The following is a 23,623-nucleotide window of genomic DNA, read 5'->3' as shown; positions in this document are numbered from 1 at the left end:
ACGGTAGAGGTGGCGTGCAGACAGTCTGTAGAGACGGTAGAGGTGGCGTGCAGACAGTCTGTAGAGACGGTAGAGGTGGCGTGCAGACAGTCTGTAGAGACGGTAGAGGTGGCGTGTGGAAGCAGCTCTAAATACCAAAAACACAATCCTGAGATTTGAGTGATGCGTCGGTCGCGGCTCGCTCATTTGAGCAGCAGGAGGGAAGATCTTGTCTCCACGCCGCTCGGCCTCAGGATCACCTTGTGTCATTCTAAAATCTGATCTCGGTCAGTGAACTGCTGGATTTAGTGACTCAGGGCCACAGTTGACACACAGCTGTCTTCATCATAATGCTCATAAGTCTGGGACTGTCAGCTGTCTCCTGAACCGCAGGAGGGAAACATCATAATTACAGTGGAACGATAGAGCAGCGATGGAGGAAGGACAGTGGGGCATTCATAGATTATTGGAGGCTTCTTTTGCTGCACTACATGTACTAGATCATCTGCTCATGTACGTGCACACATGCAGCCCCGCCTGAGCGGTTACACAACCCGCAAAGCCTCTTTACCTTGACTGAACCTGGAGGTCAAAGGTCACAGACTGCATCAATAACCCAGAAGGGACTGGCTTCCACAGCTCAACCCAAACAGATCAAAGTCAGCCCGTGATTGGCCAGCGAGCGCGGCGAGGATGAGTTGAACTGAAACACGAAGCGAGTCCTCCTTCGTGTCTTTTGTTCCGTTTCTTTTTGAGCTCGTGAGCCGTCGAGGTTTTTCTCACTGTGGAGTCTTAAGACGTAGCACAGGCTCAGCGCTCTCAGCGCTCTCAGCGCTCTCAGCGCTCTCAGGCCACATTTGGAAACATGAAAAGTAATTTCATCTGTTCTTTGGTAGATGAAGGAAGCAGACACTACTCTCTCACAGGGATTATATGTTGTTGTTTTTTTGCAGTTTACAGAAAGCAACAAAAGCTTTGGTGTCCTCATTTTCCTCCAGCGGGAATCAGACCGAAGACAAATCCTGTCGTTAGGAGGAAAATCCAATTTACTCCTCCTCCAGATCGGCGATTGTTTGTGACCTGACCTTTGACAACACGGTCGTAGTTTGTTCTTTAAACAGGTGCATGATTTTATCTCTGGAAACATCCATTTACTGCAATGCTACTTTTTAAGAAGAAAGACAAGCTGGGTCATTAAAATGTCTTTAGTGACACGGTGTTCATCCTGTACAAACATATATATTATTTTTCATAATATTATAATAACAAACATGTCGTGTTGGAGGATCAGTGTCACCAGCTCTTCTTGTTGACAGGTTACTAGCAGCTAGCTGAGGATGGTGTTAGCATAGCGCTGCGTCGTGTTGAAAGTACAGATCCTAAAAGATGTTTGTTTTGTTTATAGATCTCTAAAACACAGATGGCTGTGGCTCTATATTTCTAGCTCTGTTTTTGGCCTCCACCAGGTCCGTGGCTGATAAATGATCCACGTTTAGCAGCGAGTTCAATCACTGATCAGAGAAGCGAAGTCGTTGGCTGTGAGAAATAATCACATTCAATGATTACAATCGTCTAAAACTCCACTTATTGTCAGGTGTTCAGGTAGCGAGCGTGGCAGGCGGACGTGTCCTCATCACGGCTCTGCAGCGGCACAACAGGCGCGTTAAAGCTCTGTCCTACTTTTCTATGTCTCAAAGGTCGCCACAACATCGTCGTGCTTTAGCAACCGCTGTTGCTAAGGAGGTGGTAATGAGAGCGAGGCAAACGGCGAGGACTTTTCTTTGCTCTCTCTCCTCCAGCTGCTGCAGGAGGCCGAGTGAAGGTGAGCCGGTTCATCCTGCCAGACTCTTCAGAAAATCTATGAAGAACACAAACCAGTTCAAAGTGAAAGTACAAGCTAAGAGTTCACGCTGACTTCACAGCTTTCTAAATAAGGACCTTCTTCTTGTTCCTTTCCTATCTTGGTACCTGGACTCCTCCTCTGTCTTGTTTCCTCACTCTTTACTCTCCCCTTCCTCTCCTCTCTTTCTATCGCCCTCTTTTCTCTCTTGACTCCTCGTCTTGCTTTTCCTTCCATTTTCTTTCCTGTCCCCTTCTTCACTCACTTGTCTCCTTCTCCGCCCTTCCTTTCCTTACCTTATTCTTTCCTGTCCTTTACTCTGTTCTCTCCTTTTTTGCTCCTTATTTCACGCCTTCTTCCCTCCTTCTGCTCACTCGTTTCCTTCATTTTCCCTCCTCACCTCTTCTTTCCTTTTTTTTACTTTTTCTGTATTCCTCCCATTTTCCTCTTCAGTTCTTTCCTCCCCTCCTTAACTTCTTAACTTTCCTCTCCTCTCTTTTTCCCCTCTCATCTTTCCTTCTCTCTTTTCTTTCGTCTCCTTATTGTATCTCCTATTCTCTCCTCCTTTTCTCTTGCCTTGCTTCTTTCCTCTTCCACCACTCTCCTTTCTCCATTCCTTCTCGTTTCCTTTATCCTCATCTTCGTTGTTCCTGTCCTCACCTATTTTCTGTCCTCCTCCCTCCCTTCTCCTCACCTCTCCTTTCTTTGCTTTTGTCTCCTCTTTTCTTTCTTGCCTTCTTTTACTTCCTCTCCTTTTATTTTCCTCCTCTTCTCTCCTTCTTTTCTCTTATATGCTTCTTTGCTCATCTTCTATCTTTATTCCTCCTTCCTTTCCTTACCTCCTTCTCCTCATTCTTTCCTTCTCTTTTCTCTTCTTTCCTTGCCTCTCTTTCATTTCCTCCCCCTCTCCTCTCTTCTTTCCTGTTTTCATCTTATTCCTTTTGTCTGTCTCTTTCTTTCCTCTCCTCCTCCTCTCTTTCTTTCTGGGTTTGTTTTTCCTCTCCTCTGGAGCACATGAGGTTCAATGTGTCATGGCTGCAGGAGGAGGAGTACGAGACATGATGGCCTCTGATTGGATGAAAGTAGGTCAACTCCGCCCACTCGTGTGAGCCAGCATTCCTCTCTCCAGCCTGTGTGTGTGTGTGTGTGTGTGTGTGTGTGTGTGTGTGATTGTGTTACTCTTCAACTCCAATAAAGAAATAAATGATAAAATATTCCAAACATCCTGAGAGCAGAATGTGACTGGTTGTTTATTATTCTAATATTTACAGGAACAAATCTCCAAAATGGCTCTAACAGCACAAACACGGCCCAGAGGTTAAAGGTCAGAGACTGAATCAGCTGAGAAGACAGCTAGAAGCTCCCACCTGTCACTCAACAAGGCCACGCCCCCAATTCTAAAAGTCTTAATATAATGTAAACAGGTGAGTTTTTAAACGCTCAGTCCGCACAGATGAAGGGAGGAATGAGCTCCAGAGACTCAAAGTGATTTATTTTAACATAGAGCTCTATGGAGACTGGCTCACTGCAGGAGACAGATCATATGAACGAGACTTAATACCTACTGAGTCTTGGATTATCTTAGTTTCTTATCTATATGATGTGTGAGGAGGCTTTATAACTGGGTCACTTGAAGAGTAAGGTTTCAGTTTAGGTTCAAGTTTATGTTTCTGATGCTGAACAAAAAGAGAGAGAGGAGGGGGCGTGGCTGTAGAGGGCGGGTGTTTGGCTCGCGGTTTGACGTCAGCAGTCCTCCGTTTTCACACATGGGATCGGTGATCGGTCTGTCCGCCTGCTGAAGCCGCTCCGGCACCGCCACACGCGCACACATTGTCCCCCCCCGGGTTTTATTCTAAGGGCTTCTATTCTTCTGCAGTGTTTCATGTGCGCTCCGGAGCTGAGGACGCGTCACCACAGCGGCTGATTCACACTTTTCTTCATCCTTGAATTGATTCTCCTGTGTTCTGTCTCGGTTCGGTGGATCTGCGGCTCCAGATTTCAAGGAGGCGTGATGGAGAAAATGTGCCGACATGCCGTCCCTCAGAACTCCAGTTTTCTCCCCCAGTCCACGCACGGAGTCCTGAAGTCTCTGCTGGAGAACCCGATGAAGCTGCCGCTGCACCATGAAGGTAAAGTTCCACGCAGATTGATCAGTGCTGCAGGTTCTGTTTCTAATGACGTGACAGTGTGCGTTAGACGTGATGAGCTGAGGAATGTGAGCCACGCAGCACCTTCAACAGGTCAGGACGCATCAAACCTGTTCTGTGAAGTGACAGCTCACCTGTTGACATGTGACTCAGGCTCAAAGTTTGTACACCACTTAACACGTTTAGATGCTGTTCATTGAAGGACATATGAAATCAAAAGTCTTGTGTATGATAAGCACAGATCTACTGGCTTTGCAGGAAACATTAACACGTATAATATTAATATGTTAACCTGTAAATTCTGTTAAATGTGCAGAGCTGCACTTTAAAAACACTGAGCTTATAAAATGCGTTTCCCCCTCCTGCTAACCCCCCCCCCCCCCCCCCCCCCCTCCTCCTAAGACTCTTTCCTGGAACCAGGTCAAAAAAAAAAACATCACCCCGAAATGACAATGAAAACAGGTGGAAAAAAAGAACACATATTTTTATTCATGCTTAAGGGTTCAGGGATTTTCTAAATATCTGCAGATGAACACTTTACTTATATACATCATTAATGTATTCATTATTTAGCTCTTAGATGTTTGACATCCATCTTCTTAAGTTCAGTCAGTTGGTGCTCAACAGGTCACGAAGCTGTTTGAAGTTTGTCAAAAAGTCTGTGAAGGATATTTGAAACTTTGGTTCCTTGGACTAAATCTGATCTGGGTCATGAGTGGGTTTTTCATGGAGGGTCCTGAAGGGAGACCAGCTGGGAGCTCCCTCACATATATAACTTGGTTTGGAGGTTTTAAAATGTGGCTGAACTCAGTTAAAGGTTAAAAACAATCTGACTCTGGTGTCAAAGCCCTTAAATCAAAACAACGTCATGTGACCTCTTTTGTCTTTCTCCAGCTGTTTTAGTTTAAAGATTTTGGAGCCAAATGTGAGACAGTCAGTCACAGATTTGATGAAAATTTGTTCAATGTGAATTTTTGTTTTGGAAATGTTTTTTTTCATCTCTTTCATTTGGACCTCCTAACATGTCTACATCCTCTGTTATGTAACCACTGCTCCAATATTTTCCAGAATCTGAGTCAGAACAAGACTCTGTTTTTTAAAAGCCTCTCTTGTGTTTTAAAACTGCAGCTTCCTCCAGTGTTTGAGCGTCTAATGTCTCCAATTAGAAATGTCAAACTCTACTAACGTGTCGTCTGTTCAACTTTCAAAGTGTTGGGGATTTTGGGGTCACCCAATGTTCGATCAGGGAACTGTGTTGAAAGCGCAGCTGGCGTCTTATTGATTGGTGTGAGAGGGATCCACCTGTGCAGGTCCGGCTCAGGTGTCCCTCTTCACAGTGATAAAGGTCCAGAGGTGTCGTCAAGGACGCCAACAGTAAATAATACAGTCATGAGAGTCCTGCTGTGATCAGAGAAATCAGTCATCTGTTTTGATAAATCCTCGGTCACACCTTAGTTGAGTAATTCTCCGTCAGTCTTTGTTGACTTGTTTACAGTTTTGTGTGAGTGCAGCTCAAAGTCACGAAACAGAAATCTGAACTCTCTTAGTCATGAGACTCGTCATCCAGAGAAGTTAAAAATATTCCCCTGAACACTCCCTTCTGACTTCATTTCAATTGTTTCATGATACAGTTTGTAGGGTTGGGCTGCTGCCACAGCCAAAAGCAGACTGTACTACCACGTTTCACCACCAGGTGTCACACATGACTCTGCTGCCTCTCTGGAGGATCCAGGTATCAAGTCAGGGATTCAACTTTGCTTACGCTTCTGCAGCTGAAACAAAATACTGAGTGTTTTCAATAATCAGACGATAGCTAGCATTAGCATACCTCCAGATATGTGTTTAAAGGTGAGAATGTCACAAAAGTTATAAACTTAGAAAATATTGAAGTATAATTATAAAAATATTGATTCCTTGTTTCCTAACATGGAAACAAAAATTAGCATTGGCTAGCATTTTCTTTGGTCCTCTTTTATATAGTGTTAAAAAGCACAGGGCCCAGTGTCGGGTTTTCAGCACTGTTGATGTCACCGCCGCTCTTTTCTAAATCTGTTATTTTACATATTTTAGAAAATTTCCAAAACCGTCAGTGGACCAACATCCTGAAGAGTTGACTGACCGAGTTCTTCTCTCTGCGTTCCTCCAGGTTTCAGCAAGGAGCAGGAGAAGGAGAAGAACCTGGATGAGGAGCGCAGCGCCCCCCAGTCGGCCTTCCTGGGTCCCACGCTGTGGGACAAAACGCTGACCTACGATGGAGACACCTTCCAGCTGGAGTACATGGACCTGGAGGAGTTCCTGTCTGAGAACGGCATCCCCTCCAGTCCCTCGGAACACCACCACAACCAGCATCAAGCACACGCTCCGTCACGCCACCCAGCACACATTCCCCAGGCGAAGCCGGCGCCCTCAGGGATGGACCTCAGCAGCCACGCCTCCACCTCCGTACACACGAGCATCGTCTCTCCCACCTGCCTGCACAGCAGCCCGGCCAGAGCAGGTGAGTCCAGTTCACCTCCCCCTTCCACACGAGGCCTCTACGGTGTTTCACACAAACGTTCCTTCACCACATCGGACTCACCTGCTTTTATAGCTTTAAGTTTTTAAAGGGAAGGAGCCTCGCACATGTTCAGAACCACACAGTACGCTCTGTGGAGAACTAAAAGAAGTTTATTTTACAGGTAAATCAGAGTATCATCAGCAGAGAACAGATGTGTAGAATCCAATCAGTCATGACGGTGAATTCACTCAGAATGATGTCATTTCCTGTGAAAAGCAGAGTAAAGAACAAAACGTTCAGGAGTGATAAAAGATATCAACACGTTGTCGGTCCACAGAGTCCAGCTGAACGATGTCAGTGCCTCGTCATTATAAGATTAGTTATACTGCTAGTTGTCCAATCATCACGTTCGTGGATGGTTTCAGCTGCAGTGCCTCACACAAACAGACGGCATGCTTTTCACTCAGCTGTTAAAATGGCTCCCGGCGCTGCGTGATGTGTGGTAGCTGCAGGGGGAGGAGCCTGTCAGCGTCTTTGTCCCCTCGCGGGATGAGCAGGCAGGAGGGAGGCGTTCAGGGCTGCTGGGCAAAAATCCATCAACAGGGTGTTGAAACGATAACTTGACAGTTTGAAGTCACAGAATGACTCGTGTCGTTTTGCATTGACCTTAAAATGGCTCGTTTATCAGTTCTACATTTAAATATTTAAGGTGCAGATTGTCCAGTTTCGATGTTTGAAACTTTAATTTGATTCTTATAAAATACATGTTTCGACACCGTGCAACCAAGAAATAAGTCCAGGGCGTCCAACACGCTCCAGATTGTACAAACATGTGGACGATGATCCCATCATCAATCAATATAACAGACATGGTATCAAATATCAAAGCATCAAACACCTGACCAAAAGGGCCAGGACCGGGTCCAAGTGACCCCCCCCCCCCATCACTGCATGTTTAATAGTCTCCCCTCGTTGGACTGATAACGGATCAGTTCTTCTTAAAGCTTCGGTCACTCTGAGCACAGCGTGCTGAAAACGATGAAGTCCAGAAGCTGTTTGTTCAAAGGATTCACAGAGACTTTCTGTTTTAAGTGGGTTTGTAATAAACAAACATTTATATAATAATCTGTAAATATGAAGGTAAACGGGACGATAGCTTCTGGTGGCTAATTTGGCTAGCACTCTGCATGTAAAGCAAACAATAGAAATCAGCATCTCTTATATAACTTCATGTTATTAAAACACAATGAAACAAAGGTAACAAAGTGCAGTGTGTGTGTGTGTGTGTGTGTGTGTGTGTGTGTGTGTGTGTGTGTGTGTGTGTGTGTGTGTGTGTGTGTGTGTGTGTGTGTGTGTGTGTGTGTGTGTGTGTGTGTGTGTGTGTGTGTGTGTGTGTGTGTGTGTGTGATCTACCACTTTAACTATTTTGCTCGCTCTCAACAAAAAAGACGTCCCCTCACAGTGTGTAGAAACATGTGGCCCTCTTTGTGTGTGTGTGTGTGTGTGTGTGTATATGTGTGTGTGTGTGCGTGTGTGTGTGTGTGTGTGTGTGTGTGTGTGTGTGTGTGTGTGTGTGTGTGTGTGTGTGTGTGTGTGTGTGTGTGTGTGTGTGTGTGTGTGTGTGTGTGTGTGTGTGTGTGTGTGTGATCTACCACTTTAACTATTTTGCTCGCTCTCAACAAAAAAGACGTCCCCTCACAGTGTGTAGAAACATGTGGCCCTCTTTGTGTGTGTGTGTGTGTGTGTGTGTATATGTGTGTGTGTGTGTGTGTGCGTGTGTGTGTGTGTGTGTGTGTCCGTCCCTGCTTGAGTTTAGGAACATAGTGTTCCCTGCAGAAGTAGGCCAGTGGGCGGCAACCCTCTCTTCCACACACACACACAAAGTTTAAACACTGTTTATATTTACATCGGCTAATAATCACACACACACACACACACACACACACACACACACACACACACATCCCCTCTTTAAGGTCGTGACCTCAGGCCTTGCATCACGTTGAGTTTAAGTTTGTAATTTCTGGAGATTTTCTGAGGTCAGATTTGTTAAACATGTTTGTTGGGATGCGTTTTCATGTGATTGCATGTTCATGTTTTTTAAAGTGCATTAACATGAAGACGTTTTACTCACAGTGAGTCCAGTTCTTCAGGATTAAAACACGTCTTCCCTCTCTGCTTTGGTGCTTTCTGTGGTGCTGCAGTAATCTGCTGCTCTCAGGTCTAAATATATCAGATTAATCTGAGGCATAATCTGGCATATTTGCATTCCCACATGTCCTTGGGGCAGAGCTGCAGGTACGGAGGCAGGAGCAGCAGGAGTTAGACAAACATCCTCATCCTGCTCCTGAGATGCCTCAAATATTTCCAACTTTATTGAAACTCTGAAACTGATTTTACTTCACAAGAAACAACAGAAAAAAGTTGTTTCTTTATTTTCTCCTGAGGACAAAAGAAGCTCAGCAGCTCATGATCTTCACATTTCCACCCTGCTCTCTTATCTGCGGCGGCTCACTGGGTAAAACATGCTCAGCCTTTCCAGCACGGAGACCGCCATCCACAGGGCTCCGGCGCCCCCTGCAGGGACACACGGGTCACTCAGGATTTACAGTCCATGTGCCGAGACGACTGAACCGCTGACCAGAAAGAAATGTTTGAATCTCTCAGTGAAATGAACGTTTTGTGAAGTGCAGTGAATCAGCAGAGTAGAAAAGCATGTTTATGAAGTGAGACACGCTGGGCTCTGTGGGAAACATCCGGAACTACAAGTGAGCGACTCTTACAAATGAACTGTGCTCATGTTACACACACACACACACACACACACACACACACACACACACACACACACACACACACACACACACACACACACACACACACACACACACACACACACACACACACACACAGGCACGTGTCCCACCTGCTCTTTACTTCCTCTCGGCTTCAGTCGTGTTTCAGCTGTCTTTGATATTTAGGATGTCAAATAATACAAAGTGAAAAGGCCACATTAATGCAAGCGTCTTTAAAAGGTCAGGACCAAAGGCAGCATGTCCCCGCCCCGGGATCTTCATTCTTACTGGTCCTCACAAAGATGGAAACACACACACACACACACACACACACACACACACACACACACACACACCTGTCCCTGACCTCTGCAGGAGGTCCTCTCGTACCTGTTACTGAGGCTTCCAGGGACGTCATGCTCCACGCTTCCTGACTCTGTCCACCGGCCTCGATAATAAACGCCCAGAAAGACACGAAGACACCTTCAAAGAGACACAAAGACACCTTCAAAGAGACACCTTCAAAGAGACACAAAGACACCTTCAAAGAGACACAAAGACACCTTCAAAGAGACACAAAGACACCTTCAAAGAGACACCTTCAAAGAGACACAAAGACACCTTCAAAGAGACGCCTTCAAAAAGACACAAAGACACCTTCAAAGAAACACAAAGACACCTTCAAAGAGACACAAAGACACCTTCAAAGAGACACAAAGACGCCTTCAAAGAGACACAAAGACACCTTCAAAGAGACACAAAGACACCTTCAAAGAGACATAAAGACACCTTCAAAGAGACACAAAGACACCTTCAAAGAGACACAAAGACACCTTCAAAGAGACACAAAGACACCTTCAAAGAGACACAAAGACACCTTCAAAGAGACACAAAGACACCTTCAAAGAGACATAAAGACACCTTCAAAGAGACACAAAGACACCTTCAAAGAGACACAAAGACACCTTCAAAGAGACACAAAGACACCTTCAAAGAGACACAAAGACACCTTCAAAGAGACACAAAGACACCTTCAAAGAGACACCTTCAAAGAGACACCTTCAAAGAGACACCTTCAAAGAGACACAAAGACACCTTCAAAGAGACACAAAGACACCTTCAAAGAGACACAAAGACACCTTCAAAGAGACACAAAGACACCTTCAAAGAGACACAGAGACACCTTCAAAGAGACACCTTCAAAGAGACACCTTCAAAGAGACACAAAGACACCTTCAAAGAGACACAAAGACACCTTCAAAGAGACACAAAGACACCTTCAAAGAGACACAGAGACACCTTCAAAGAGACACAAAGACACCTTCAAAGAGACACAAAGACACCTTCAAAGAGATGCATCCAAACACAGAATAAAAGAGTCCTTGAGAAAAGACAAAGACGCAGGAAGACAACACTTTAAACGTGTTCTCTGAGAGTTTTTGACACCAACAGGCCACCGTACAAAGAGCCTGTCCTTAAACAGGCTCACCCACTTCTTTAGTGTTTCCTGAGACGGCTCATTAACACTTCATAAAACGTCCTCTTCACTAAATCAGCTGCTCTGTTTGTGAGTGTGAGTAATTTGATGAAGACGCCCACAGCGTTACATAAGTCTGACTGTCCTGAGAGCTGAGACAGACAGGCTGTCTTTATGTCCTCTCACACAGTGAAGACAGTAGACATGTGATTTACACTTCCTGCTCTTCATCTGAAGCTTCACACTTTTTATGGACGCTTGTTGATGTTCCTGAAACTGCTGCGTCGCCTCGTCACAGGAAGTACAACCTGTTCATCCTGAGCCACGGCGTTCCAACCGAGAAACAGAGGACCGCTTCTATCCTCACACACACACACAGACACACACACACACACACACACACACACACACACACACACACACAGACACACACACGCTCACACACACACACAGACACACACACACACACACACACACACACATACGCTCACACACACACACACACACACACACACACATACGCTCACACACACACAGACACACACACACACACACACACGCTCACACACACACACACACACACACACACGCTCACACACACACACACAGACACACACACACACACTCCCTCACACACACACACACACACACACACACACACACACACGCTCGCTCACACACACACTCTCCCACACACACACACGCTCACACAGACACACACACACACACACACACACAGTGATGCTGTATGTAACACTGCAGGTCTGTTGCCCTCTGGTGGCCTCGGCTCGTAACTGCAGCCTCAGAAGACCACATCCAGTATCAGACGTTAAACGTGTAAATACATTAATTTACCTCTTTAAAGGACCAATCAGAGAGCTGCTCTCTTCCGCTGTGATCAATCAGCCATTCAGAGAGCTGCTCTCTTCCTGTGTGATCAATCAGCCAATCAGAGAGCTGCTCTCTTCCTGTGTGATCAATCAGCCAATCAGAGAGCAGCTCTCTTCCTGTGTGATCATGAAGGAAACCTGCTGTGTTGAAGCTTCTCTGACAACAAAGCAGCAGCCAGTATGTCCTCCTTCTAACTTTAGATTCTGCTCCTGAATGCTCTGGATCTGATTGGACCAGAGAAGGTAGGCGCTGCAGGAGACAGCTCTTTGTAATGATTAGAATCTAAACTGCAGTACCCATTTTAAACACTAGGGGTCACTTTTAAGCAAATGGAAGATAACATTGAAATGATTTTATTTTTCTTGCTGCAGCTTCAGTAAAACTGTGAGACAGTTTTTGTGAGTTTTTTTTTACTCTAACATTTTTCCTTGTTCTCCTCTCAGGCCTCCCAAGCTCCAGAAACACTCCCAGCCCCATCGACCCGGACTCCATCCACGTCCCCGTCGGGTACGAGCCCGACCCCGCTGACCTGGCTCTGTCCAGCGTGCCGGGTCAGGAGATGTTTGATCCGCGGAAACACAAGTTCTCTGACGAGGAGCTAAAACCACAACCGATGATCAAGAAAGCTCGCAAAGTGTTCATGCCCGAGGACCTGAAGGTAAGTTGGAGCTGGTTCGGACTCTTCTGTGATTTTAAACGTTTATAAGTTAGCTACGTCGACGCATTGTCAATCTGTCCCTGTCCTAAATGTCTCTGAAGTGTTTCCTCCGTTTTTCACGTCCCCTCTCTCCTCCCTTATGTCCTTTGAGCAGGATGACAAATACTGGGCCAGGCGCAGGAAGAACAACATGGCGGCGAAGCGCTCCCGGGACGCACGCCGGCTCAAGGAGAACCAGATCGCTATCCGAGCCGGCTTCCTGGAGAAGGAGAACTCGGCGCTGAGACACGAGGTGGCCGAGCTGAGGAAAGAGCTCGGACCGCAGCAAGAACATCCTGGCCAAGTACGAGGCACAGCACGGACTGCTGTGAGGACACACACACACACACACACACACACACACACACACACACACACACACACACACACACACACACACACACACACACACAGCTGGCCCTGTGACCAGCGCAGTGTTTTGGAAAAAAGGCACTTTAAAAGCTACCAACACCCAGCACCCCCCCCCCCCTCCCCCCTTCTTTCATCCAGACGTGCTCCCACAATGCACCTGTCTCTGTACATACCTGCCTTTCTCCTGATGACTGTACATGAATGTTCTCAGACCTGTTCTATCTTAAGCCTTTTCAGCAGCAGTGTTTTTACGGATATTTATGGACATCTTCACTTTAAGATCCACTTCCTGTTTTTTCATACAGAACCCCCCAAAAAAAGTCAAATTGAATTTTTAGAAATGCTGTAATTTCTTCTTTTGATACTCCAAAAAATCTGCCCGAGAAGCCTCCAAATGTTTTCAGCTGTTTTTAAGCAGCGCTGTGAAAACGTCCGTGTGTTTCTGAATCCTGACAGAATCTGTCTTTAAGAACGGACGATGAAAGACAGTTGGTCTTTGGCGCCCCCTGGTGGTGGATGGTCTCTCTGCTTCAGGCTCAAGGACAGTTTACATGTTCTCACGTGCTGCACGAAGAGTGGTCATCTTTACAGCTGTGATGATCGGACGTTAAACCAGCGAAGTTTCCCTTCTCCCGTCCTGCCTGTTTATCATGTCGGACTCTTTGTGTTTGAAATGTTTCAATTTTGTCTCGTGTCGTCACGGTTTATGTCCAAGTCTTATGATACACACACATTACTGTTTGTGTGTAATCATTTCCCAGCCAGTTTTCAGTTTTCCCAGCTTTCCTGAACGTCCCATCTGTAGTTTGTTTCTTGTTTTCTTGTTTCACACAGTATTCCCATAATCTGCCGGGCGTAAAGTCAAAGTTAATTAAAGGGAGAATCTGTCACTGTTTGATTCAGTAGATGTCGCCTTTGAGCACCAGCATGAAGCCCAAACAAAGCGCTGTTTGGCCACGCCTCCTCCAGAGACACGCCTCCACTCGAGTTCACACGAAGCAGAGGACAAACCTGTCCTTGGCTTCAGCTACATTGTGTTAGCATGCTAATGTTAGCGCTCTTTAGTTAGCTGGTAGCTTCACGTAAACGGACACAGAATGAGAATCGAGTTTGTTCTTCTTCTTCACTGTCAGCTGTGTTTCACATGTTTTAAAAACACATTTTATAAGCTATCACCTTTTCATCAGTCTGATCAGTTTGTCCTCCTGACTCCGGACTTGTCCCTCAGTGCAATAGATGACTGGACTTGTCGGCACGGTCTTATTTTCATGACATGAATGTATATTTGAAACGTCGTCGTCTTTTCTTCACGTCTTTACGACCAACCAAAAGCAAAGCGTATATAAAGGATATATTGATATACGAAAGGTTTTAATGTTTATACAGAGATATTCTTCTTGGTTTTGTACAGTCTGATTTCCTACATAAATATTTCCTGTGTATTTTGGGAAGGGTTACATAAATATAAGCAGTATATGAAATATAGATATATATTCATAAATGTTACCAAAATGGCGTGCCCGACCTGTCCGGGCCATGCATGGGCATTACAGTGCGTCCCGTTCCTCCCTGCGTAGTTGGAATACCTCAGACCCCCCCTCCCACCTGTGCAGGTGCCTCCTCAGCTGATCCAGCTCGTGGGTGTCCCGCTCACAGTCGGCTCCGTGTAGACGCTTTCCTTTGTGGACTCTCAGGGCGTTTTCAGCCCGGACGAATGTATTTCCCCGACCTGAAGCACTTATTTTTATTTGTCTCTGTCTCTCTCTATCTCTCTCTCTCTCTCTCTCTCTCTCTCTCTCTCTGTCTCTCTCTATCTCTCTCTCTCTCTCTCTCCCTGTCTCTCTCTCTCTCTCTCTCTCTCTCTCTCTCTCTCTCTCTCTCTCTCTCTCTCTCTCTCTCTCTCTCTCTCTCTCTCTCTTTCTCTCTCTCTCTCTCTCTCTCTTGGCTCCCTTCGAGCGGTTTGAATCTGCTCAGAGATTTTTTCATGTTTGTCTTGATTATGTTTCACATGATCAAAATGAGAATATAAATAAAAGTTGAAATCGTCTCGGTGTCTCTGATGTTTTTCCCAGTTGTTTGAAAGAACGTTTTCAGCTTTCTAAGTGAGCGGCCTGCACTTCTCCGTCTTTCACTGCCGCTCTACTGCTGTTGTGTGGTACTTGAAATCGGGCTTGGTCTAAAGACTGGTGTCGAGAGCACTTTTTGAAGGTCTCGGGCTCGTTTCAGAATCAAAAGCCTTTTCACTTGTTCTTGTCTCAGACACGGCGGACTCCAGTGGTCGGGTGTGCAGGGAGGGGGTTGATAAAGGCCCTGTCATTCCTCCTTTCTCCACTAGATGTCGTCAGAGTTCTTTTTGTGTGTGCCACAAACCTGACGGCACAGATAAAAGTATCTACAGCATGACGACAGACAGGAAGCAACAACAGAAAAATAATTAAAACATAACATGATAGTGGAGGAATCTTCTGCCGAGGTGCCCTTGAGTAAGGCACTGAACAGCTCCTCGCTGTGCAGACCTTTCCCCCATGTCAAAAATGTAATCCATGCTAAGCATCGATAACACCAATTTGTTTTACATCAAATACTCATCAACAGAAAAATACACATTCACCTTCCTCCCTTTCTTTAAATGGTGAACCTTTCTGTTTAAGATGTTCACATCATGGTCCATTGGACTCAAAGGTCAGACCGGTACTGTCGGGCTGTAAACACACACTAATCCTTAACAGTGACATTTAACAATAACTTGTTAACAAACTTAGTTCAGTCTGCTCCAGCAGCTGATGGGATCCAGACTGAGGCCTCTCAGGGTCCGTGCACACAGGGAGAGGCCGGGCTCTGTGAGTCGACATTATCGCTCCACCAGATGTGTGTGTCATAAATCTGATGGTCGATCGTCTTCACCTCTCATAGAACCACAATAACGCTAAAAGAAAAGTGAATAAACATCAAACCCTGTGTTTGTTTTTCAACAAGAATATTCCTTTTCCACAATTTGGTTTTTCTCATTCTTTAATTCTCTTATTTAATTTCCTAAAAAATTAGATTGAGCCTTTTTTAGACGTGCCATCTGTGCATTTATTCTTCAGTATTTTCAGCTGGAAACCAAAGCAGAGTTTAGAGCTTCAGCATCAAAGAACTGTGAAGGGCTCTGACTACTTCCTGAAGACAATTCAACACTGAAAGGAACCAGTACTTTGTCTTTTTAAGCTCAAAGCACATGTTTGATGCTTACACTTTAATACTTCAGTAGGATTTTAATGCAGAAAAGAGTATTTTATCCTCGGCTTTTTAAAACATTTAATCTCTGACTGAGCGTCTGAAAGAGACGCATGAGGAGACACGACGTGTCCCTCTGCAGACATCCGGAGCGTCCAGAGTCGGCCTTAGCGTGCGCCGCTCTTTTCATGCATTCTGTTTCCCTCTTTAGCACCACTCTAAGTTGAAATTCACATTATGTAATTCCATTTTCTCAAAGTGAAAGGGAGCAGATTAGGATGCTCTGATAATCCGAGCTGTGCAGGCCGACACACGATGACGACAGAGGAGGTTTTAGTGGTTTAAAAAATGGCCCTGTTGGATGAAATATGCCGCGACATTACGGAGATAAGTCCTAAAGCAAGCGGATGTGTTATTTTAATTTGACTCTGCAAAGAGTTTAAATAAATGGGTTTGTTCATTTGATGCAGAAATAAACTCTGTTTACATAACCACTGAAAGGTTTCACATGTCGTTTTAAGGACTCCATGTGGACCCTCAAATCTTCAGATTTACGATCATCAGGACAAACTGAGGCCTCGTCCACACAGAGACGCCATGTTTTCAAACCGAGTGTTTCCTGTGAATAATCCAACCCACACGCTCACTTCTCAAAAACATCTTGGTCCATGAGACGTCATCTTTTCACTACATTGATACAAAGACGACTCTGTTGCTTCATCACTTCCACGACGTTCTTCTTACCTCAGGAGACTCCGCCCCCCTCCTGTCTCCTGCTGACAGGTGTGAACAACTATCAGGAGGATTTCATGGGTCCTCCTCCTGAAGTCCTTTAGAATGGAAGAGTATTCAGATGACAGACAGTAAAGTTTGTCCAGGACAAGAAGAGACGTTTCAGAGTTTTTCTTCCTGGTTCAAAAAATAAATAAAAAGTGTTGAAAGTCGTAACTCGTAATCTAGCCGAAGAACCGACGATGCCGAGCTGCTCAGTACTTTCTGTCACTGTAACCATATCACGACACAGAACAGTGATTGGACCCTTTCACTTTAAATGAACTTTAACAGAATGGTGGACTCAGGTTTAAAGTTTTTATTTGTAGTTTGTGATTCAATTTTTTTAACAGGGTTAAATTTAATTTCTGAATGTTGCTCCAAAAGTTCATAACACATTTTTTTGTCATGACATGATGAATGATTAAAGAGAAATAGACCTTGGGATAATTGGATCTGTTTTATAGTACTCTCATGAGAAAACCTATAGCGTCTGAAAATATATATAATATATAATTTAACAGTATTTTAACCTCTGAATGCTGAAACCAATGAGCAACAGCATCAGCAAAAAAAATACAAATAAAAAAATAGATCCAATTAAGATAATTTAAAGAATGATTAAATTAACATTTCTTCCCACATCATATCAAGAACAAGAAGTAACAGGACTCGCTGACACCAGTTCTCAAAAACCAAAAACCGACCTTGAGGTCGGTGTCATTTGAGTTCCGTTGACAGGACGATAAAAAGAGTCAGTATTTTTCAGAAGCACTTTTTGAATCTTTCACAAGAAACCTAAAAAGTGTCCGTTCCGCCTCGTACACGAAGAGGCCTCGCTCGATCCATCAAGTCAAACAAGTATTTAAAGCAGGTTTAATTGTCTATTATCAGGTAGACTCAGCAGTCCACTGGATCATGTGACGCCTGGAGGTTCCTCCCTACGTCACAGACAACACCACCGTTTTCCTTTCCACCTTTTTGATCATGTCTTTCGTGTTGCGTGCTGCGCGTGGCGAGCCAGTGTTTCGGCCACATGTAGGCCTGAGATGAGCCGTCAGGTCAGGCCTGAACATGATGAAACTCTCAGCCTGTTGATAACCTGAAGCTTACATAACCTTCCCAACGGACAAAAAAACAGCACAGGGCAAAATCAAATACATAACACACGCTCCTAATACTCTGCTGCAGTCACCATTTAATCCACAAACATGAAATATGGAGGGAGGGGGGGGATAATTGTGCAATTCATATTATGGATGGGCAGCAGCCATTGGTGGGCTGCTCAGCTGGCTGGCTTCTTTTATGTAAGAGGATTTGTCCCAGTCCTGGTCTCAGTGCCACGAGTCCCCTAAAGACTTCAGTTGGATCATCTGTCTGATGGTGCCAGAGCCAATGAGCAGTCAGGGGAAACCTGACGTGGGAGGTGAGAGTCTTTTAGTCGAGGGGGATTTTGACATTTTCAGGAAGTAAGTGAGATAAGCCAACTTACAATTCTGTCTTTTAGACTCGTTCGTTCGTTAAACAATATATGAGATACTTCATCTCATCACTGGATCTGATCACATATTGGTGTCCACATCCCTTTATTCATTTTAATGTAATTAACACAATTAAAACAAAACTATACAGGTTTGAAATATCATTTTAAAGGGCCACTTGGGAGTCTGGGCTGCTCCCTTCACCCAGTTGCTAGTCCAGCGTTGCATTTGACCAAAATAACCTGCAACTTTGACTTTGACGTTGTGACCTTGACAACAGCCGACATCTGGCTTGTCATAAGAAAGCATTTCCAAAGGCTTTACCAGCTGTTGACTCGTTAATGGAATTATTTACAAATCATCAAATGGGTCAAACTCAAAACAAAAAAAAACGTATTTCATTCTAAAAAGGAACAGAAAGGACTTTTCAGGCAGAAGGTAACCCACTTTTGGTTTGTCCCATTTTGTCCAGGTTCCCAGTGAAGTCTCTCATTGGTTTCTAAAGGTCTTTTGGAAAGCCTATGCAGGACAGTTGTCATTTTGAAGTGCAGACTCAACCAGCTGGAGCTGAGGCGGCCGTACACTTCCTGATAAACTGCTACAACATGGCCGCTTCGAGCCATTTCTGTGAGGCTGCTAATTATGCAAAACATAATTTAATATCAGGTGTGTATGGGACTTCCAGGTCTTTTGAGCCAGCTTCAAGTGGACACTCGAGGAACTGCAGTTTTTAGCACTTCTGAGATGGTTTCATTTTTCAACCCCCGAAGCTGCTGCAGGGGTTTAAACACCAAGCCTTTCAAATCTCCCTTTTTTTATGACAATTACAATAAGAGTGATAGTGCTCAAATTATTTCCAGCAACTAAGCAAACATGAATTGTTTCCTATCCCACTCATTCACTAGCTTCATTACCTGTCCCAGTATACAGGCATCTGAGGAGAATCCACTTATTGACAGAAGAATCTGACTCTGCTGCAGTAGGTGGCAATATGCTGGTCTTTAAGCTAGTTTCTGTTTTATCTTCTTGTTGACATATTATATCACAAATCAAACTAATCAAAAATTGAATTAGCAAGCAGCAAACTGGTTAGAAGTCAAACAGTGGAAACATCACATTTACAGCTCTGTGCATTTGTATACACTGTCTGCCATGTGGACACCTTTGTCTTCACTTCTTCTCGGCTTTCTTCTACACGTTTACGCTGGTGGACTTCTGAGTCATCGCAGGAGCTGTGAAGCACGCTCAGAACGATTCAGTCAGTTCTGGGATGACTGAGGGATACATATGCAAGAGTAAATAGATCCCAGACCACATTATCGAGGTACATTGGTCTGATTTTGAAAATGTAGTATGATTTCGATTACACTAACATATATTTTAAAAGTCTAGTTGTAGTCACACTAACAAACTTAATCTGCTTTCCAACATCATGTTAACATCCTGATAAGACTAAATCCAATATAAAAAACATGAATGAAGCAATGCCATAAATCAAAGTGTCATTGTCAAGGCTGTTCCTAGCCTAGGTCATGCTAATGGTTAGCTTTCATACTGAGAAATGTACTTTTTTTTCTGAAGAGACGAGGGATTCTTTGAACTCCAAGACTCTTACTCCACATTCTTGTTATGGACTCTATTTGATTTAAGCACTTTCATTGGATGTACCCAATGCTCATGCAATTTCCCCCAATCCCTCAGATTGACTAAACACATTTAGCATTTTGTGCATCCATAAATGTGCAGTCAACTGTTATCAACGGCACATTAGCCTAGCATTTTGAAGACATCTCTTATCCGTTTGAACAGATGTAATCAGACTCATCAAACTTGCTAAAGTTAGCCAGAGCAGTAGCAAGTTAGATAACGCTAACAGGAACATTAGCCTGTTAGCTAGATTTCTTGCTAACTGTGGCAAAAACAGCCTATTGGTTTCACGTTTGGGTTTTGCCTTAAAGAATTATTCCAGTTTTATTTCAGAGAGATTGTGAAAATAAAAACAATCAAGTTAAACTATAAAGATGACGTGATGACTGTTTTACAGTTTCATAATATCAACATTTTAGACTCTTTGATGCAAAAGTCCAAATACAACATCTTTCTTCCAGCAGACAGGACACTTTTAGCTGCAGTCAAAATCCAGTGTCAACTTTTAAGTGTTAGTGCTGTTGATTAAAAGGTCCTGATGTCTCCAGTGTCCTCGAGGAGGACAGTGTCTCACTGAGCAGGCTGAAGTGAGACCTGCTGGACATCTCTGTGTGCTTGGCAGCCATTTAATTATCTAATGTAGTCCTTTCAAAGGTCCAGGCTAAGCAAGGAGACGTTGTGATCCATGTTGACGGTGTTTTAAGGGGCTTCTTGGATCTGCTGCAGGCGTGGCCAAGACCCTGGAAAAAACAAAATACGTGTTGATTAATGGCTTTATATTTCATCTGTGCACTTTCATCTTTTAGTTTGCAGGACCACACGAAGACAGTTTGATATCTCTCTATGTGAGATCATGCAGGGTTTGGCCATTGACACATAAATTAATAATTTCATTCTACCACTTTCATTAAAATCAATTAACCCCCATTAAAAGTCCTCTGTAAAATATGGCCCATCGCAGAAGTTGATGTTTGGTTCTCATGATTGATCAATTTGACTAAAAATTCAATCTTAATCTATGAGAAAAAAATCTCCATGATTTTTGGATTATGTTTAAATTCTGGTCAAATATTTCTTTGTAAAATACCTGCATGATAAATAAACACACTTCAATGTCAGTGTGTGAGCATTGTGCAAACTCATTCCCTGTACAGATGGTTAATGAAGACTTCAGTTAAAGATCATTAGGCCAGTAATAGAATGTATTGTAGCATCAGATAAACAGATAATATGGCGTCTCAGTACGAGGATTTTCCTCTAAACAAACATCGGCTGTGTTTCTCATCTTCTTTTAACACCATCCAACACAACATCTGTTGTCGGCCACATGTGTGGACTTTAACCCTCTCTCAGCCCAACATACGTCAAAGGGATGAGTGACGAACACGTCTTTCCATTCATTCATTATTTCTCTGTCCTCTGAGGGTTTATGTTGTCAGCTAAATTCATCTCAGTGATGCGGGGGGGGGGGGGGGGGGGGTCTGATAGAGATTTACAGGCTGGTTCAGAGCTTAATGCAGCAGGACGAAAAGCTTACTGTCTGGGACCTCAGGGTCCACATTTTTGGGGGGAGGAGAGTCAACGGACTTGGCTTCTGCTGATGTTCTGCTTTACCCTGTCACTCTGTCTTTGTTGCCCTGTTTGCATTTAATGTAATAAATGGATGTTTTTGTTTCTATGCTGAATTAGGCTACTCAAGGTGTCTGCCTGTTAAAGGTAGTTTTGTCATCAAGACATGGTTCATAAAGTTCTGCCTCTGTAAATAACATGAATTTTCATATGATACATTTTATATGATAAAATGAATTAAAATTGAATTATTGATTCTTTTTTTCTTTGTTATTTATCCGTGATTTTGCCAGTAGACATTCACCAATGCTGAATTTCTGCAAGGCAAAAATTCTTGACCAAGAATTGCATCACTTAATGGCAGGAGAAGAATAGAAGTAAAGGGCTCAGATTAGCCAGTGTTAATTTTTCATATTTCATATGATATTCATTTTACATTCAGGAAAATTCTGAATTCTGTTTTTTTTTTACAATGCCTAATATTAAAGCAAAGACTTCCTGTTCCCATGTGTAGTCATCCCTACTGTTTGTCTGGCAATTTCAGAAGCAATCATTCTCCACATGAAGATGTAGAATTAAAGGATGTAGAGGTGAGAATAGTTGACTTAGATTTTTATACCCATGACCTTGACCACATTTTTGCGTAACTTTTCATTGTTCTTTTGTGTGTTAATGTTTCTCTTTAACCTAAACATATCTCCATCAACATCTATTACCATGACAAATAATGTTTTAAAAAATATATACCAGTAGTTACATGTGAACATAAACAACCACCTTTAGTGGCAGTCCAAACCATCTCGAGATAAAGGCTCTCTGACCTAAACATCTCCAGCTAAACCATAAAGGGTCTAAATGATCACTTTTCATTAAATGTTGAAGATAAATTACCATCGGTAGAAACTAATTTATCAGGTTTTGATTTGCTGGTAATCTGATTATGACTAAATGCTCCATCCAATCAGCTGCTAAGACCCGATGTTGTGACAATGACCTTGATTCGTGACACAATCTCAGACATATATCAGGCATCATTTATTCCCATACATTTAGTAATGCATAATGGATTATTGTCGCAGTTTATAGAACTGTGGCACGACACAGTCTGTACATGAACTGTTTGATAGGGATCAACCCTCAGCCCTTCACACACAGATGTGTTTTATTTTGGAGAAATACTCAGATTTTGTGTGTAAATTCAGTTTTGAATATGCTGACATTTTTTACATACTGTGACACCGTAAATACTTAATTTTCAAAGAAGTCTCCTCTCACAAATATTTCTTAATATACCATCATTTATTTATTTTTTCCTTTACAGTGAGTGCTGACAATTTTACCCCCCCAAAAAGCTCATACTTGAGATACTATACCTATGTTAACATTTGTATTATCAAACTTAAAACCATAAACATAACTTCCTCCAATTTTCTATTGTATAAATAAAATTGAAAAGAACACTGGGCTGTAATTGACTACCGTCTTGGTCTCCAGGTGTCCCCATAATGTAAAAGGCCACATAAAATCATCACCCAAATGCTCACAGGTGCATCTAATTATGTATACAGTGTATAATATATATGGGGGGGGGGGGGGGGGATATGTGTCTGTCTTACAAGGTCAGGTTGGCGCTTGCAGGGTCAGTCAAAAACATTTTATTTCATTTATACTTTCAAATCTTTTTCAAACTTGGACTCATTAAATGCTAAAGATTTCACCCCATTCTTTTTCCCCTTGTATTGAAACCTCATTGTTCAATAATCAGTGTGTCAGTTTAACCTCCAAAAGCCTCTTACTTCATTAACTATCCCACTGAGAATAATGCACAAAATGTATGTTACCATTATTATTTATTCTGAAGCTAAAAAACATCAATCAAACATTATCCAATCCTTAACTTCTTGATAAATTAAGAATTCTAAATTAACATTCTGGGCTTACATAAACCACCTTCTGGGTCTCTATAAAGCCGCTGTCACCTTAATACACATGGTCCCCATTACAGGGTCCCCATACAGGGTCCCCGTAGTGCATATGGGCCCCGCAATTTAACTGCAATACAAGTGTGTGTCCCCATATAACCATGTTGGAAATCTCAAGGTCAGTGAGCTAGCAGGTTATACATTTGGTTTATAATGAACCATAGTTTTAATATGTGTCAGTGTAAACCTCTCAAAAAGCTTCTTTCTTGAGTGTCTGTCCTTATGGGGACGTTGAACAAATGTTTATTCTTAAGCTCAA

At 43.3% G+C, this 23,623-nt stretch overlaps 3 protein-coding genes across 3 annotated transcripts in view; 1 reads left to right on the top strand and 2 right to left on the bottom strand.

Annotated features, from left to right (window-relative positions):
• The window catches only part of LOC306842343 (transmembrane protein 100-like), a 234,037-nt gene that overhangs the window by 198,922 nt on the left and 11,492 nt on the right, over positions 1 to 23,623 (bottom strand). The window lies entirely within an intron of this gene.
• LOC306842339 (hepatic leukemia factor-like) lies at positions 3,386 to 12,716 on the top strand. The gene is given in 5 exon segments (XM_079372528.1): positions 3,386 to 3,948; positions 6,113 to 6,463; positions 12,070 to 12,284; positions 12,439 to 12,603; positions 12,605 to 12,716. Coding segments are annotated over 5 exon segments (900 nt in total). The 5' UTR covers positions 3,386 to 3,830; the 3' UTR covers positions 12,656 to 12,716.
• Positions 17,415 to 23,623, bottom strand: part of smim36 (small integral membrane protein 36) — a 7,855-nt gene continuing 1,646 nt past the window's right edge. Inside the window, exon 2 of the mRNA XM_079334033.1 lies at positions 17,415 to 20,553. The gene's annotated coding sequence lies outside the window, so the exon portion shown is untranslated. The remainder of the gene's footprint in view (positions 20,554 to 23,623) is intronic.

The sequence above is a fragment of the Symphodus melops genome (assembly GCF_947650265.1).
Source record: "Symphodus melops genome assembly, chromosome: 21".
Taxonomy (NCBI): Eukaryota; Metazoa; Chordata; class Actinopteri; order Labriformes; family Labridae; genus Symphodus; species Symphodus melops.
Note: the sequence above shows the minus strand (reverse complement) of the source record. Positions and strands in the feature narration are given on the sequence as shown.